Consider the following 15,438-nt stretch of genomic DNA (forward strand, 5'->3'; position numbering starts at 1 on the left):
GCAGGGGAGAGGTCTTAATTCTGTGGTAGAAGCCGGTAAAATGATGTGCGAAGACCATCTTTGCAATTAAGTCTAAAATTACGTCAACATTTAAAGCGGGATGGTCTCCAACCACTGCGATGCGTGAGCAATGGATTGCGACGCAGCGGAAAGCACGGTGGACTGGCGGGTCACAGGCTGAGTCTCTGAGCGGCAGGCAGCCAACGAGAGCGCACGGCAGCGCCCAAGAAGGCTGGTGTCTTGTCGGCGCAGGCATGCGCAGTCCGGAGACTGCCCAGGGACACGCCCTCGTCCTCGGTGGGAGACTCCAGGAAAGGCAGAAGTACAGTAGTAGAAGGTTGCAAACGGCAGGAAGAAGCTTTTGGGGCGAGTGATTAAAAGCAGCCTCCCGTGTGACGTGGCCATTTATCCCCCGAAAGGAGCAACAGAAGGCTAAATCACAAAGCTAATAAAGTAATTAATAAAAGGCTCACAGCTGGGTGGCGGCTACGCTCGCCTTTATCTCCAGCACTGGGGAGGCAGAGGCAGGCAGATCTCTACGAGTGTGAGGCCAGCCTGGTCAACAGGGTGAGTTCCAGGACAGCCAAGGATACAGAGAAACCCTGACTTAAGAAACAAACTACAACAAACAAACAAAATTAAATAGACACAGGGATCACAAACAAGAAAGAGGGGAGCAGCTGGAAAGGAAGTGTTTAAATACAAAGCCACATTTTGGATAGTTTCTTTCTTTAAACTAATCACGTGTGCAGCGACGGGGCATGTGCACACGTGATTGCAGATTGTGTGGGGCCACATGAAGGTACTGACACTCCCCTGGAGCCGGAGCCAGAAGAGCTCCCAGTTGAGCTTGGGCCCTCTGGAAGAGCAGCCAATGCCCTTGCTCACTGAGCCACCTCTCCAGCCCCTAGTGTGCGGTTCTTACTTTGAGTCATACACGTTTACAAAATCAAACCAAGAAGAAACCTACTCTTCCTCATGAGGCTTAGTGCGCCTGTAGAACTGAGACTGAGTATGTTGCCTGTATCCCATTTCATTAAAATGGATCCAGACTCTAAACTTGACCTCACCGAGTCATCTTTCTTCAATAATGAAGCTTCCCAGCTATATTTACTTATGTTTTGCTCTCACATATCTGAAAGCCACCATCTGTGGATAATAAGAACAAAGCTTTATCACAGATTGTTTTAATTTCCTGCCTGTTATCAGCAGCAAGAAGGTAACCCTGGAAACAGGGTTCACAGCATCCCCTCCCAACTGTCTGTTAGTCATAACCACAAAGGAAACCAGAGCAGCACTTGTTGGTTTTAGACAACAAAGCGCCACAGCTGAGCAGCCACCCCTCCAGCTTTCCATCTGCTAGGACCCTCCTGAAGGCCCATAACACGATGCTCCCTAAGCATCCTTGGAAGCAGATTCTGCCGGCCCCTTCCAGTGGCTGTGTTAGAACACAAACTGCTGGGTCCCACCCACTGTCTCTGTAGGTCTGAAGAAAAGGTCTCGGACGCTACAGTGCTGCCCCATCCATTCCGAAGCTCCTGATCTGAGGCGTCTGCGCTGCTACACAGAACTGCTAGATGCTCCCGCGCAAATATGCACAGGCACATTTAGGACAAGCGGGGACCTGTTTCTGCCAAGGAGAAAGGCAGCTGGGAAACTCCTATCAGGGAAGCTTGTCTTTACTGTCTTCATTATTTGGGGGACAGGAATGGTATGCAAGCCCGGGGTGTCACACTTGATGCACCTTCCACCATCCAAACCTGATGAATGGCGGCTTCAGAAGATAGAGCGCACCTCCATCTTAAGGACAGGAAGGATATAGCAGGGTCTGCATACAGTTTTTCCGAGAGAGAGAGAGAGAGAGAGAGAGAGAGAGAGAGAGAAGGAGCCCCCGGGGGGGGGGGGCAACACAATCCAGGGCATGGGGATCCTTTGCTCTTGCCCAGAATTTAATCACCCTAAAGGTACCAAAGATCTATGCCATTTGAGGGAAAACGTTTGTATCACAGGCCCAAACCCTCCCGGTGCCACAGGCTCCATCCTCAGGCTTTGGCATTTCCACAGCGCCCTTGTAACACTACACACCAACACAGGGCCAAACCCCAGACTCCTTCAGAATTTAGCTTGGGAGCGATTCCCTGTATCGATTAACAGTGCAGACATCTGAAGTTTCCTCCCCTCTACTCCTGCACAGCATTCAGGCACACTCTGAGTGTCAGCCTTCTCTTTATACCCCCAAACTGTTTTAAGGTTCTCCCTCTACTCTGTACAAATACAAAGCCTACTTACTTAACCCTTCTCTCAAAGCCTGTCCCAGTTGCTCCTGCTGAATGACCAGAATCAGTGTTCTACAGCACAATTTGTGAGCTCCATGGAGTCTATGGGCCGGAAAATGAGACAAGGCCCAGGGCAGGTAGGTGTCTGCCACTCTTCTCCTTCTAGAGTCAACTATGGGCTTTCCAGTGTTTCAGCTCTGTCCCAAACACCAACAAGGTCTCTCCAAAAAGCCAAGGCTGTTGTCCTCAAAGTGTCTCCCATTCTTAAGACACTTTCCAATTAAGCCAATTCCCTGGCTCTCCCTCAGCGTGGAGGGGGAATGTTTTAAGCATGATGTGGGTTTTGTGGTTCTGTGGGTTGGTGTGGCCACCATACGAAAGAAGCAGCTGTGTAATGAGCATGCATATATTAACAGAAAATACTTCCGCAGGCATCACTTGAATATACTGCAGTGACCCCATAAGACTGTAATGGAGACAAAAAAATCCTGTTGATCGGGGCAAGAGCAAGCTTATAGACATGTCAGCAAGCATACAGCTGAGGAACCGGGTCATGTGTAAGCTCTTCACTTCCTGTATTCAAAAGTCAAACTTGCATGGCTAATGATGGGAATGTTTTTGTTTTTTGAAATAGAATCAAGTAGGACAAGCCTCACCTCCCAAATGTTGAAATCAAGCATGTGCCACTGTGCCTGGTCATGATAGGGCCAGGCTCCGAGAATGGAGTCATTAAGCAGCTTGTTATCGCCTGAACACCATGGGACAGCTTACACAGCCTACTATACACCTCAACCATCATAGTAACGGCGTCATCGGTGGTGCGCATTTACACATTTATGTACTCCATTCTTTTAAGGCCATGACAAACAAAACACAAGGTTAAAGCACGCAGAGAGGGAAAGCAAAAAAACACAAGAGAGTGGCAAGCACAAGAGGAGGCTGTGCAGGTGCAAGGAGGCAGCCTTCCATAGTGCTTCACACACGCAGACGCCCATCCTAAAACGAGGTTTGCCACAGCAGATTCTCAAACATGGTGGCATGTTAGTCAAGATGCTGTGCACGCTTGTGTTGCTCTGCTCCTAGCCTCCTGGCAGCACAGGAGCTGGGCACACATGCGTAACCGGCTCTCCTGCCCAAACGTGTTCCAGCACGGCCTTGCGGGGTCGCTGCAGGTGAGGCTGACTGAAGTATCCAGAGGCAGGGAACTGCAAATGCTTCTACTTCTCTTTAATTCCCAGGGGAAGTTCTCAGTGCCGTATATGGGCTTGCCATAATGACTGTGTAAGCAGCCAACCGAGGGAGCTGCAGTTCTGCCAGACTTTGGTCTCGGGCGTTCCTCACAGCAGACTGTTTCCTCGCGATGGCTGGACACTACATGAAACCTCAGTGCATTTGTTTGAAACTGCAACTGACTCCAATGCATGAGTCTATGCAACCCCACCACAGCCCCCTGCTGTCATCGCCCATCTCTGCTCCCCTCATTTTTATCATCCCCCCAAGTTTCATCAGGGACTCCAAGGGGAAGCTGCTCCAGCCTCAGGCTCCTATAATCCTGAGACACTCTTATGAAGGCAAAAACTTTGGCAATTCAAACTACATTTCCGTGCTCATTATCAACCCTGGTACTTGAAACAGAAGCATTGCCAGGTGTGGTGGCACACACCTTTAATCCCAGCACTCAGGAGGCAGAAGCAGCTGGCTCTCTGAACTCAAGGCCAACCTGGTCTACTATTCGTACTTGGGAGGCAGAAGCAGAAAGTTTGAGGCCAGTCTGGTCTACAAAACAAGTCCAGGACAGCCAGGCCTATCACACAGAGAAGCCTTGTCTTTCAAAAGAAAAATGGAAAGGAAAAAAGGGAAAAAACAGAAATGTCATACTGAATTATTCTGTAGCAGAAAAAAATTAACAGTTAAACAAAGGAGGGTTGGGGATTCAGCTCAGTGGTAGTGTACTTGCTCCCGGTTCCGTCCTCAGCTCTGGGGGGAAAAAACGTTAAACAAAGAAATGCTTTAATTTTTTTTTTTTTTGTATTTTGCTGAAAATGCATTTTCCCAGAGTATATAAAATATTTGGTTTTTATTATTTTTGTGTGAGTTTATTGTTTTTAAATCAAGTGATCCAGAGCTGGCACTGGTTGCCAGACCTGACAGTTACTTGGGATGTTAAGAGTCAAAGTTTCTTTTCCTTTTTATTTTATACTTTACAAAGCTTTCCTAACATTTAAATTTTGGTGTGTAGGTATTTTTCTTTGGTGAAGCACACACTTCTGGTTGTGGCTCCTGGTCAGCTTTAACGGCTGAGCGCTGTGGTACTGCTGTTCCCTGGGCGGCCACTTCGGCTTGAAGGGATGGCACTATGGCCATCAGCCACAGACTGTTGAGACTCTGCAGACTGGAGCATATGAGACGGTTCTGAGTCATCAGCCTCCACTACACACCAGTGACCTTACCAGCTGGAGCTGGTGTGTGGCTCAAATTAGGGAAACAACTGTTCACCCACCTTCTGCTTCCGCCCTCGGTGCGGGATGGATGCCAGCATGGAAGCAGCCCAAGGTTCTTGGCCTTGGATGAACAGCAGGCTGTCGATGATAACTGTCATTACGACACTGCTGTGGACCATGGGCTTCTCAAGCACCCTTTCCTGAGAAAGAGCATGAACAGTAAGAATGGCCACAGCAGCACCTGCTGCACGACTGGACCCACTGTCTGTGTTGGCAGCAACATGTGTTGGCAGGGCTCATGCAAGCTGTGAGGAAGCTGGCCTCGTGGTGCTGGGCTAGGGACAACTGGGCAGACAGCACTGGCAACGTGTTGGAATGGGTGAGCCCTGAGCAGTCCGGTGAGCACCTGCTCAGGAAACCAATCTGGCTAGGGCTGTGTGGAATGCAGTTCAGAGTCTTCGGGACAGCGCCCACGGAGCGACTTGAGGAGGGGCTGGCTGTCCAGGGTAGATAACAGGGCTGGGCATGGTTTGTCCACTCCCATTCTCTACATCCGCTGGGACAGCGAGATGAGCGCTCTTTCGCGGAGCTATGTGACACACAGTGGTTGTCACATACTTGTAATTTATTTGAAAATTAACCATGTGTAGAAAATTAAAAAGATCAAAGTACAGCTAACTCATGAGATGCACTGTTTGTTAATTCCCTTCCGGTATTGTGACAATTGGGGTGGGGATTCTCAGAATCGGGCAGCTCACCAACATTGTAATATACACACTGACAGTAGTCTCTTTAACACTGCTTTGAATACATACACAAATCCATTTGTAAAGTAAATACTTGGTGTACAGAGATGGCTCAGTTGGCAAAGTGCTGGCTGTGCCAGTCTAGATCCCTCAGAACCAACATAAAAAAAAAAAAAAGCTGGGTATGGTGGTCATAATCCCAGCACTGGGAGGCAGAGGCAGGAAGGATTCCCAGGGGCTTCTGGCCATCTAGCCCATCAGTAAAATGCAAGTTCAGGGAAAGACACTATCCCAGATATCAGGTGGTGGAGCAGCTGGCCAAGACAGGGTTCGCCTGTGTCATTCTCCCCACACACACACACACACATGTATACACGCATACACATGCATACACACTGAAACTTCCTTTACACTCATGCACGCACAGCCCACACTGTGCCACTTGTAGTCAAATGGAGATAAGCATTTCAGTATTGAGTCATAACTGGAAAGGCATTAACTGTTGCACTGGTGATAGCTTGGTGGTGGCCAACTGCCAGCATGCACATGGCCTCAGGTTCAATGCCCAACACCATAAAACTGTAGGTGTAGACCTACCATGGTTTCATAGCTGCCTCCCATCGCTACTGGGATGAGTTTGTGTTACCTTATCTGCCAATCTTTCCTTGAGCAGTTCCTTTCTCCAGTAAAGTTATGGAACCCAGTAAAAATGATCTCCCATAGTTTATAAACGTTTTTACTATACAGAAGACATAGACCATATATGACCTGTGTATTAATCTGCTATCAGTAAGGCTCCCCAGATTATCAATTTTAGAAGATTTGAAAGCTACAGTGAACAGCTAACCTTACAGGGTTGATGACCCCTCAACAAGAGCATTGCTCAGTGACAAACTATGGGGTGCTGTTGAGCACTCCTATCCTCGCCCAGGTCCCTCACTGGTAGCCAGCTACTGTCATTAACATTCAATTTTCTGAAGATGTATTTTATGCATATGAGTGTTCTGTCTGCATGGACACCTACATGCCAGAAGAGGGCATCAGATCGCAGTATAGATGGTTGGGAGCTACCATGTGGTTGCCGGGAATTGAATTCAGAACCTCTGGAAGAGCAGACTGTGCTCTTGGCCATTGAGCCATCTCTCCAGCCCCATCAGTCAATTTCTCAACAGAACATTTGGTTTCTATACTCATTTTCACACAAACATCAACCTCTGTACTATACAGCCACTGTAAATAATAGATATTTAAGCCATTTCCATAGACTACCTAACCTTGAATATACACCATGGTCTTATAATTTCAATAAGAGCATCAAAATTCTGTATATTTGTCAATATGACAAAAAAAATGTATCTACATGTAGACTCTGTGTTTCTCTTGTGCAGAGTGGGATCAATCATATTTCCTGGTATTTTAGGGCCCTTTGGATTCCCTTTACTAAGGACCTTCTCTTTAAATGCTTTGGCAATTTCCAGTCGTGTGGCTCATGTTTCTCCCCATCACTTCCTAGCATCTCTTCTTACATTTTTATCAGCCCACTGCCCAGGATATGAAAGGCAAATATCCCTTCCCAGTATATCACTTGATTACATTTGGGTTGGTATTCACCATACGAAAAAAAAAAATTCTTTTTGTTTTTTTGAGGCAGGATTTATCTGTGTAGCCTTAGCGGTCCTAGACTTGCTTTGAATTTTAGGTTTTGTTTTGTTTTGCTTTGCTTTGCTTTGTCTTGGAGACAGGGCTTCTCTGTGTAGCCTTTGCTATCCTGGACTCACTTTGTAGACCAGACTAGCCTTGAACTCAGAGATCCACCTGCCTCTGCCTCCCTTGTGCTGGGATTACACCATGCTTAGCTGAAAATTCTTAATTTTTATGATCTTGGTCATATTTTATGGCTTCTGGGTTGAGTCATAAGTAAGCAGTTTTCTGTTACAGAACTAAATGTGTTTAAAAATCACAATTTTTTTGTTTTTAAGCTTCATACACTTTAAAACTAGTTTAAAAGAGTTACAGGCACCAGGAGGGGCCACAAAACTTCCATTTCATCTTTAAAGAATTCCAACCAACCAGCCAGCCAGGTGCGGTGGCACACGCCAGTAATCCCAGCACTCAAGGACACAGATTGAGGCCAGCCTGGTCTACAAAGTGAGTCCAAGGACAAAGCCAAGGCTACACAGAGACACCATTTCAAAAAACTTTTTTACTTTTTAAAAATTCCAAATAAGTTTAAAATTAATTAAAGGACCAGAGATCACTCTGTCAATTCTAGTAAATACCAGATTTAGGCAGTCACCAACAGCTCCTACGGCAGTAGGCCGAAGGCTGGTGGAGCTCTGTAATCGACACTGAAGGCTGCCGGAGCTTAATGTCAGAACAGGACACTTAGCTCCCGATACGGAATCCCATGCTTCCTTCCATGAATCAGTCTTGCCTGCACTTAAACGTTTGTTTTGAGAGACAAGCAAGTCTCTCAATGTGGTGACTAGTGCGCACACAGTGCAAGAAATAAAGGCTCACGTTAGACTAACGTGGGAATAAAACAAACAAAGCCTAGGACGTGGGAACTTGTGCATGGCAAATGGCCATTGCTTCAGCGACGTACTGGAGTCTAAAAAGAAGGTGAGTGACGTGAAGGTGAGATCCCTAAGGGGAGTTTCCTAGCAGAATGTGGGGATTTGTTTAATGCCGGGAGACCTGTGGGAGAATCATGACTGCAAACACTTGCCAGGTATCTGGTATTTGGCAGGCAACAGTCAACTTCACCTGTGAGCATACATTACTGTTTTTTCAAATGCTTGTATTTCAGAGAGCGAAACGACACAGTGTGAAGCAGGGAGCGGCAAAGCAGGCCAGACCTTTATCATGTTGACAGTCACAGAAGCCTCGTGGTGGGGACACAGCTCAGTCTCACGCACACTGGAACTCTTCTACAAGAAAGTAAAGTCCACAGCTCTGGGCTGGAGATGGCTCTGCAGAGCACCAGCTGTCCTTCCAGAGGACCAGGGCTATGGTCCCAGCACCCACAGCCATCCGTTTACACCACTTCCAGGGGATCAAGGGCTCTCTTCTGGCCTCCGTGAGCACTATCCACACACAGTGCACACAAGCAGACAAAACACCCACATCCACAATAAAAACAAATAAATCTTCCAAAATGATTTTAGTCTACAATCCTAAGAGGACGATGCACCAAACAAATGGTCTCTGTCCTTCTGAAACATCCACATATCCACTAAGTCATTACCGGTGTGGGGAAGGTTGCTAAGGATTCAAAGAGGAGTGCCTAGAATCCCATCTAGAGTAAAACAGAATTCTAGTAAACCTGTACGCTCAGCCTTGAGTATAACAGAATTACCAGATAGCCCAGACATCCACTAGAGCACTCCAGGTAGCTCCTGAGCATAACCACCACAGACTCAATAGATAATCCACAGCTGTCAGAAACACCTCCCTTCACATAATGTGGAATTAGGATTCTGGCAATCCAAGGCTCCTAATCTAGAAACCAGTAATTAGACATCAGCCCTCTCCTGGTAAATTTTGGTACTGCAGTCTCATTCAAATGACCAGAGGATGCTGCAAACACAAACCTGGGGAGATGCCAGGATGTGGGAGTTTCTAGAGGCAGCCAAAGCAAACAGCGGAAAATAACACCAAGAATAAGGAGAGCCAAGAAAATCAGTAAGACAGCCGAAATCCATGTCACATGACATCCATTATCCTTTCAGCTGTACTACTTTTCACCACCATCTGGACCATGTCTGCCCTGCGCCTCAGTTTCCTAAGCCACAACATGGAAATATTACATGCCCTCTATGAAGATTGAGCAAGGTGGCCATCAAGGACTCAGAGAGGGCTGGAGCCAGCGCTGGGCCCTTTCACGCTGCCATCGCCTAGCACTAATCAAGTGCCTTTACTAAATGCTGAGACATGTCGCCATAGCCATCTCTCTCCCCATGACCAGTTAATGTCTCTTTACTCTCAAAGGCCTTCCCACGAGGTCAAGAACCGTATTCAGCTTCACTCATTCTGTTCTCAGCATTCAGGACAATTTAAAAAAAAAAATTTAAGTATCTCCAAACCTGGTGGTGTAAACCCTTAATCTCAGTATTCAAAAGTCAAAAAACAGAGGCTGGTGGATCTCTGTGAGTTCAAGGCCAGCCTGGTCTACAAGGTGAGTTCCAAGAGAGCCAGAATTACAGAGAGACCCTGTCTCAAAATAGACAGACAGACAAAAGCATTGGTAAAATCCCCACTAATCTTATAAATATTTAGTACTGCCTTGGATCGGATCATACCCTAGCAAGAAAACCATGCAGAAGCTCTGGGGGCCTCTGAATATGACTTTATTCGATATGGTAATGCTGCAGTAAATTCAGACACTAGGACATGAGTCTTCTGTAACCAATGTCCTCAGAAGGCAAAAATGAGGACAGGGGCGTGGATTGAGTTCCACAACTGGGATGAGGCTGGAAGGTCTCCAGGCAGTTTCAGAGGGAGCTAGGGGCTTGCTCCTCATTTCCACAGCTGGCCAGCAGGGCTGTAAAACCCCCTGATCTCTGCTACTTGAACCCCCAGCTGTGGTATTTTCTACAGCAACCCTAAGAAACTAGTATCAGTGCCAGCGCTGTGGTGGTGGCTTGACTGAGAATGGCCCCCACAGGCTTGGTCTTCAGTTGGTGGAACCGTTTGGGAATAGGAGGTGTGGCCTTGTGGGGACAGTGTGTCACTAGAGTGAGCTTTGAGGTTTCAAAAAGCCTACACAGGCCCAGGCTCAGGCACTCTCTCTCCCTCTCTGTCCCTCTACCTCCCCCCTCTCTCTCTCCCTCTCTCTTTAACCTGAGGATAACATGAAAGCTACTGCTGCCTCACCACCCCTGCCTGCCACCACTCACCACCATGACGGTCACGACGCCCCCACTTAAATTATTTCTTTTACCAATTATCTTGCTCGTGGTTTCTCTTCACAGTAATAGAAAGGTAATTAAGATAAGTACCATGCTTTTTGTCATTCCAAAGTTACATGTGGTGCCTTTACCTTCCTATTTTTGGCTTTTCTTCCCTGTTTTCAACTATTCTTGCCTAGGAAGAGGAGTGTGGCTAAACTGAAGAGAAAGAGTGGACAAAGAAGGGGCGGTCTGGGTGTGAGCAAGGGTCAGCCTGTGGTGCTACAGTCTAAGGACAGCCAGGCCTGGGAGGGTGCTGCCATGTCCTCACCACAGCCCTGTGATAGCCGCAGGAGACTTGCTACACACACAGCCCTGTCACGGATGACCATAGTCACTCCCACGGAAAGAGGGGAAAGGTGTGAGTGGACAGGTGATGGAAAATGACACACTCCCTGACACACTCCCCAGAGCCAAGGAGTGAACAGAAAACGTGGAGAACAGGAAATGCCACATAATTTCTGACATAAGTCAACAAGGAATAAATAGAGCATCAGACATACAAAATATGTAAATCCCTATATTTGTCCACAAGTCTTAAATTAAAAAGTCTTCAGGAACTCAGGATGGCTCGGCATCAAGAGCACTTGCTGCTCTTGCAGAGGATCTGGGCTAGGGTGCCAGCACCTACATGTCGGTTCACAACTGTCTGTAACTCCAGCTCCAAAGACTCTGATGAGTTCTTCTGGACTCTAAGGCTTGTGAATACAGGCAGGCAAAACACTCATACATGTAAAATAAATAAAATCAGGCCAGGCATGGTGGCCTTTAATCCCAGCACTCAAGAGGAAGAGGCAGATGGATCTCGGTGAGTTCAATGGTCCAGCATGGCTGTGGTAGATGCTCCCAAGCCCCACTCTTAATGAGTACAAACTGGACACCATAGGTCACAAAATAAAATTTTCAACTAAATGGGAAGTTGGGAGGGTATAGAGTGGACCTCGGAGTAGTTAGGAAGAGGATAATCTGATCAAAATACATTATACACAAGAATGGAATCTTGTTTGTTTGTTTGTTTGTTTGTTTGTTTGTTTGAGGCAGGGCTTCTCTGTGCAGTCTTGGCTGTCCTTTGAAGAACAGGATGGCCTTGAACTCAGATTTGAATGCCTCTGCTTCCCCAGTGCTAGGATTAGAGGCGTGTGTAGCCTGTTTGTTCCTGTTTTGGGTTTGTTTTGTTTGTTTGTCAGCACTCAGATACACACCTACCACTACCTCCTGGGATTAAATGTGTGCGGCCGCCACTCAGCTAGGAATGGAATTCTTAAAGAACCAATAAGAACACTTTATATTTAAAATTAAACACTTATCTTTACAATCTTTTATTACATGTGACAAGCTAATCTTAGCCAGTCCATCCTGTGCCCCTGTTGCTCATGAGCTGTTTGAAACGCCTGGTAGAGAAGTGCAGATTCATCTTGCTGTATTACAGCCTAAGAAAGTACCTACCTACCTACCTGGTTTCTGCCATGTATGAACTCCAGCTTAGTTTCCCCACTATGGTGATGAAAGAATAATGCTTAGTCCCAAAGTTAAGGTTTAGCCAAGACCATTCAGTTGAGGTGAGCATGGTAGCCCTCACCTTTAATCCCTGGAGGCAGAGGCAGGCAGAACTCTGAGTTCTAAACCAGCCCTGTCTACATATCCAGCCCCAGGACAGCCAAGTCTATTTGATAAAAAAGAAAAATTCCATTAATAGCTACCAATAATCAATAGTCTATGATTTTTTTTTTCACATGAGACAATGTTTCTCTGTATAGCCTTGGCTGTCCTAAACTCACTTTGTAGACCAGGCTAGCCTTGAACTCACAGGGATCTGCCTGGATCTGCCTTACCCTTGAGTGCAGGGGATTAAAGGTGGACACCACCACACCACATTAGTCCATGATTTTATTGTGATAAAACACCTATAAAATTCATGTTAGCCAGTGGTTGAGAGCACTGGCTGCTCTTCCAAAGGAGCAGGGTTCAAATCCCAGCACCCACATGGCAGTTCACAACTTCCTGAAACTCCAGTTCTAGGGGATCTGACCTCCCTGGCACAGACACGAAGGAAGGCAAAAACACAAATGTAAATAAAATCATTTTTTAAAAGAATTCTTCATGTTAACCACGAAGTTAACAAGTTCAGTAGTATCCATGATGTGTATAACTACCACCTCTGTCTACTTTCAGAACATTTCTCTCACTAGAAAAGGACCCCCCCCCCAAAAAAAAAAAGGAAAGGAAAGGAAACCTCATACCCATTAAGCTGTAATTCATTAGCCCTCTGTCTTCTCAGCTGACAGCAAGCTTCTGTCTCTAGGTCAATGAACTCTTTATTAACAAATTGGAATGGAGGTGCTTTGGAGCCCTTAGGCCTCTTTAGCTGAATCTCCGCTTCTGAGCCAGCCTGGTTCTCAGTAACAGGCAAGCAGGCAAGTCTCTTTAGAGAACTGTGTGACTCCTCTCCCTTGGAGTAATGAGATCACAGAAGGGAGGGACTGTGGGTGCGGCTAGGATCCCCTTTTCTGGCTGCAAGTGGCAGAATGAACAGGGCTCAGTCAAGATGCTCCTTGCTACAATCCTGGAACCTCAAACACACTAACACCGAATCCTGAACTCACAGAAAAGCCAGTGATTGTTCCCCAGACTTTGCATTTTCAAACTCTGCAAAACAGTGAAACCCAGACTCCAAACGAGGTCCACTTCCTGGCGTTACCAGGAAGCAGTTTTGTTTCCTTGGGACCCACCCTGCACAGGCTCTGATCTCCCACCCTTCCTTTGAGGTCCGGCAAGACTTGGCAGAAGTGAGTGCTCTTTCTAGGATGGGTTCTCAGTCTCTCAGCTTTGCCTTCAGGAAAAGGCCAAGGACAGACAGGGTGACTGATCACCCTTCAAAGCTGCGCTGCTGTTGTCCCCCCCCCCCAGGAGAAATGGTGGAGGCGAAGAAACATGTCATAGAGATGCACAGAAGTAAACTGAAAATAAGACCTTTGACCTCAGCCAAAAGGACCAGAACCTTCTCGTTTTTAAAGACCAACAACTGCTTACCAAATGGGCAGCAAGGTCCACTCCTCCTTACCCTGCCTCTACCCAGAGACTGCCTCCCCGTCACTGCGTGGAAAAGCCTTGCTGACTGCAAGCTCAGACTGTAGATGTTAGCTGCCTTTGGAGCAAGGGCGGCGGCACAGGCACGGAGTCCCCGGTCCGGGGAGCCTCAGCTCTAGAGTAGCAGCAGGCGGGGGCGTGTGTGAAAGGCTTTCAGCAACATCACTCACCGAAGAAAATCCACACCTCCAACTGCTCGAGTCCGAATCCAGAATAGTGCCACATTTTGGCAAAGCCCCAACCTGGAGTAAACCTGAGGCGGTGGGACGCGACTTACACCTGTCTGAAGAAGCCCCTCCCCCAATTACAAGCGGCTAACTTCCTAGGCTCCCTGATCCGTCCAGGAAACCTGGCTTCACCCAAGAGCGCTGAACCTCAGACCGACCGAGAAGCCTCGCTTCAACAAGTGTCCGGGATCCTTTCCGGGGAAGGCGTGTGCCGCACGCGCTGTCAGGCTCGGGACCCACCCCGGACCCCCGGATGCCAGCCGCACAACCCAGGAGGGGAGCTCGCCTCGGCCAGGGGGCGTCTCCGCGGCCGCAGCTGGGGCTGGACAGCGTGGCCCTCGGTGCCAAAAATGAGCAACTTGGGAAAGTTCGCGGGGCCGCCCCCTTCCCGGAAGCGCCTCCCCGCGCCCCGCGCCCCCGCGCACGCCCGACCTGAGATGGTCTCCTGGTACCCCTTGGTGAAGAACTGCATGGCGGTGGCCGCCCTCCAGGGCGTCTTGAGCAGCCCCTGCCGCTGGGGGTCCTCGCCCAGCGAGCGCAGGATGGACGAGTAGGCGGCGGCCAGGCTGGGGAGGTTCAGCTGGTTGTCCTCCTCGCTGCGGGGCCGCCCGGCCTTCCAGGCTGCGGCGGGCGGTGCGCCCTTGGCGTCGGGGGGCCGCGGCGGCTCCCGCCCGGGGAACCCGTTGGCGCACCGCGCTCCCCGCGGCTTCTCCGCCGGCGGCGGGCCCTTCTCCATGGACGCCGGGGGTGCGAGCGCTGCGTTCCCGCTGCGCCGGGCCCGCACCAGCACGGCTCAGCTCCGAGAGTCACTCTCCGACCCTCCCGCTGCCGGGGAGCCCCGCCGCGCCGCTGTTTTTATGGCGGGGCCGGCCGGCCGGCACCGCCCGGCGTCCTCATTGGCCCGATTCTCGGGCGTCACGGAGATCGCCCCGCCTTTCGCCCCGCCCTCCTGGGTGGCTCCTGAACCCCGCGGTTGCCCAAGACCAGCTCCAGGTTGGACCCTCGGCTTGTGAAGGGAAGAGCTGAGTGCGCAAAGGGGCAGGAATTCAGGAGCTGGACCTTAGACACACGGCCTCCCCCACTTTCGAGGGCCAAACGGGGCGTGGTCTCCAAAAACGCTGCGGTCTGGCTGCCCTGTGAGCTCAGGTGACCTCGCTGGTGCTGGCAGGGTGGAGCAGATGAACTGAGGAGCAGCTCTTGTGCTTTTTTTTTTTTTTAATTATTATCTTTTTAGTTACTTCCTTATTGTTTTGAGATTATAGCTAACTTCATTTCTGCTTTCCCTTTCCTCCCCCCAAACCTTCCCATATTCCTCCCCCAACCTTGTTCTCCTTCAAATTCGCAGCCTCTTTATTTTAACAGTTGTTACCTATGTGTGTGTTCCTAAATCCATAAACACAAGCTGCTCAGCCTGTATAAGGTCACTTGCGCGCATACGTTTTCAGGGCTGCCCATTTGGCACTCGTGCTCTCTTCCGAGTCTCGGTATTCCTTGGTCGCCTGTAGTCCTTGTCTAGGGTTCAGGCCTCATGAGTACTTGTCCCATTCACCTCCACCACCGTCACCATCACCCATCTAGGTTCGCATATATGTTGGTGTCATCCTTCTGCTTTACTTTTTGAGACAAAGTCTCACTGTACATCTTTGTCTGGCTATGCTGGCAACCAGGAAGCCCTTTAGGGTCTGACTGCCTCAGATTTCCAAATGATGGGA

At 48.7% G+C, this 15,438-nt stretch overlaps 1 protein-coding gene across 1 annotated transcript in view; it reads right to left on the reverse strand.

Moving 5' to 3' along the window:
* Gch1 (GTP cyclohydrolase 1) overlaps positions 1-14,573 on the reverse strand; it is a 31,093-nt gene extending 16,520 nt beyond the window's left edge. The window contains exon 1 of the mRNA XM_055612267.1: positions 14,159-14,573. Within this exon, the coding sequence (XP_055468242.1) occupies positions 14,159-14,462 (304 nt within the window). The 5' untranslated portion in view covers positions 14,463-14,573. The remainder of the gene's footprint in view (positions 1-14,158) is intronic.
* Positions 14,574-15,438: the final 865 nt, after the last annotated feature.

Source organism: Psammomys obesus, unplaced genomic scaffold (genome assembly GCF_907164565.1).
Source record: "Psammomys obesus unplaced genomic scaffold, mPsaObe1.curated_primary_1811, whole genome shotgun sequence".
Classification (NCBI taxonomy): Eukaryota; Metazoa; Chordata; class Mammalia; order Rodentia; family Muridae; genus Psammomys; species Psammomys obesus.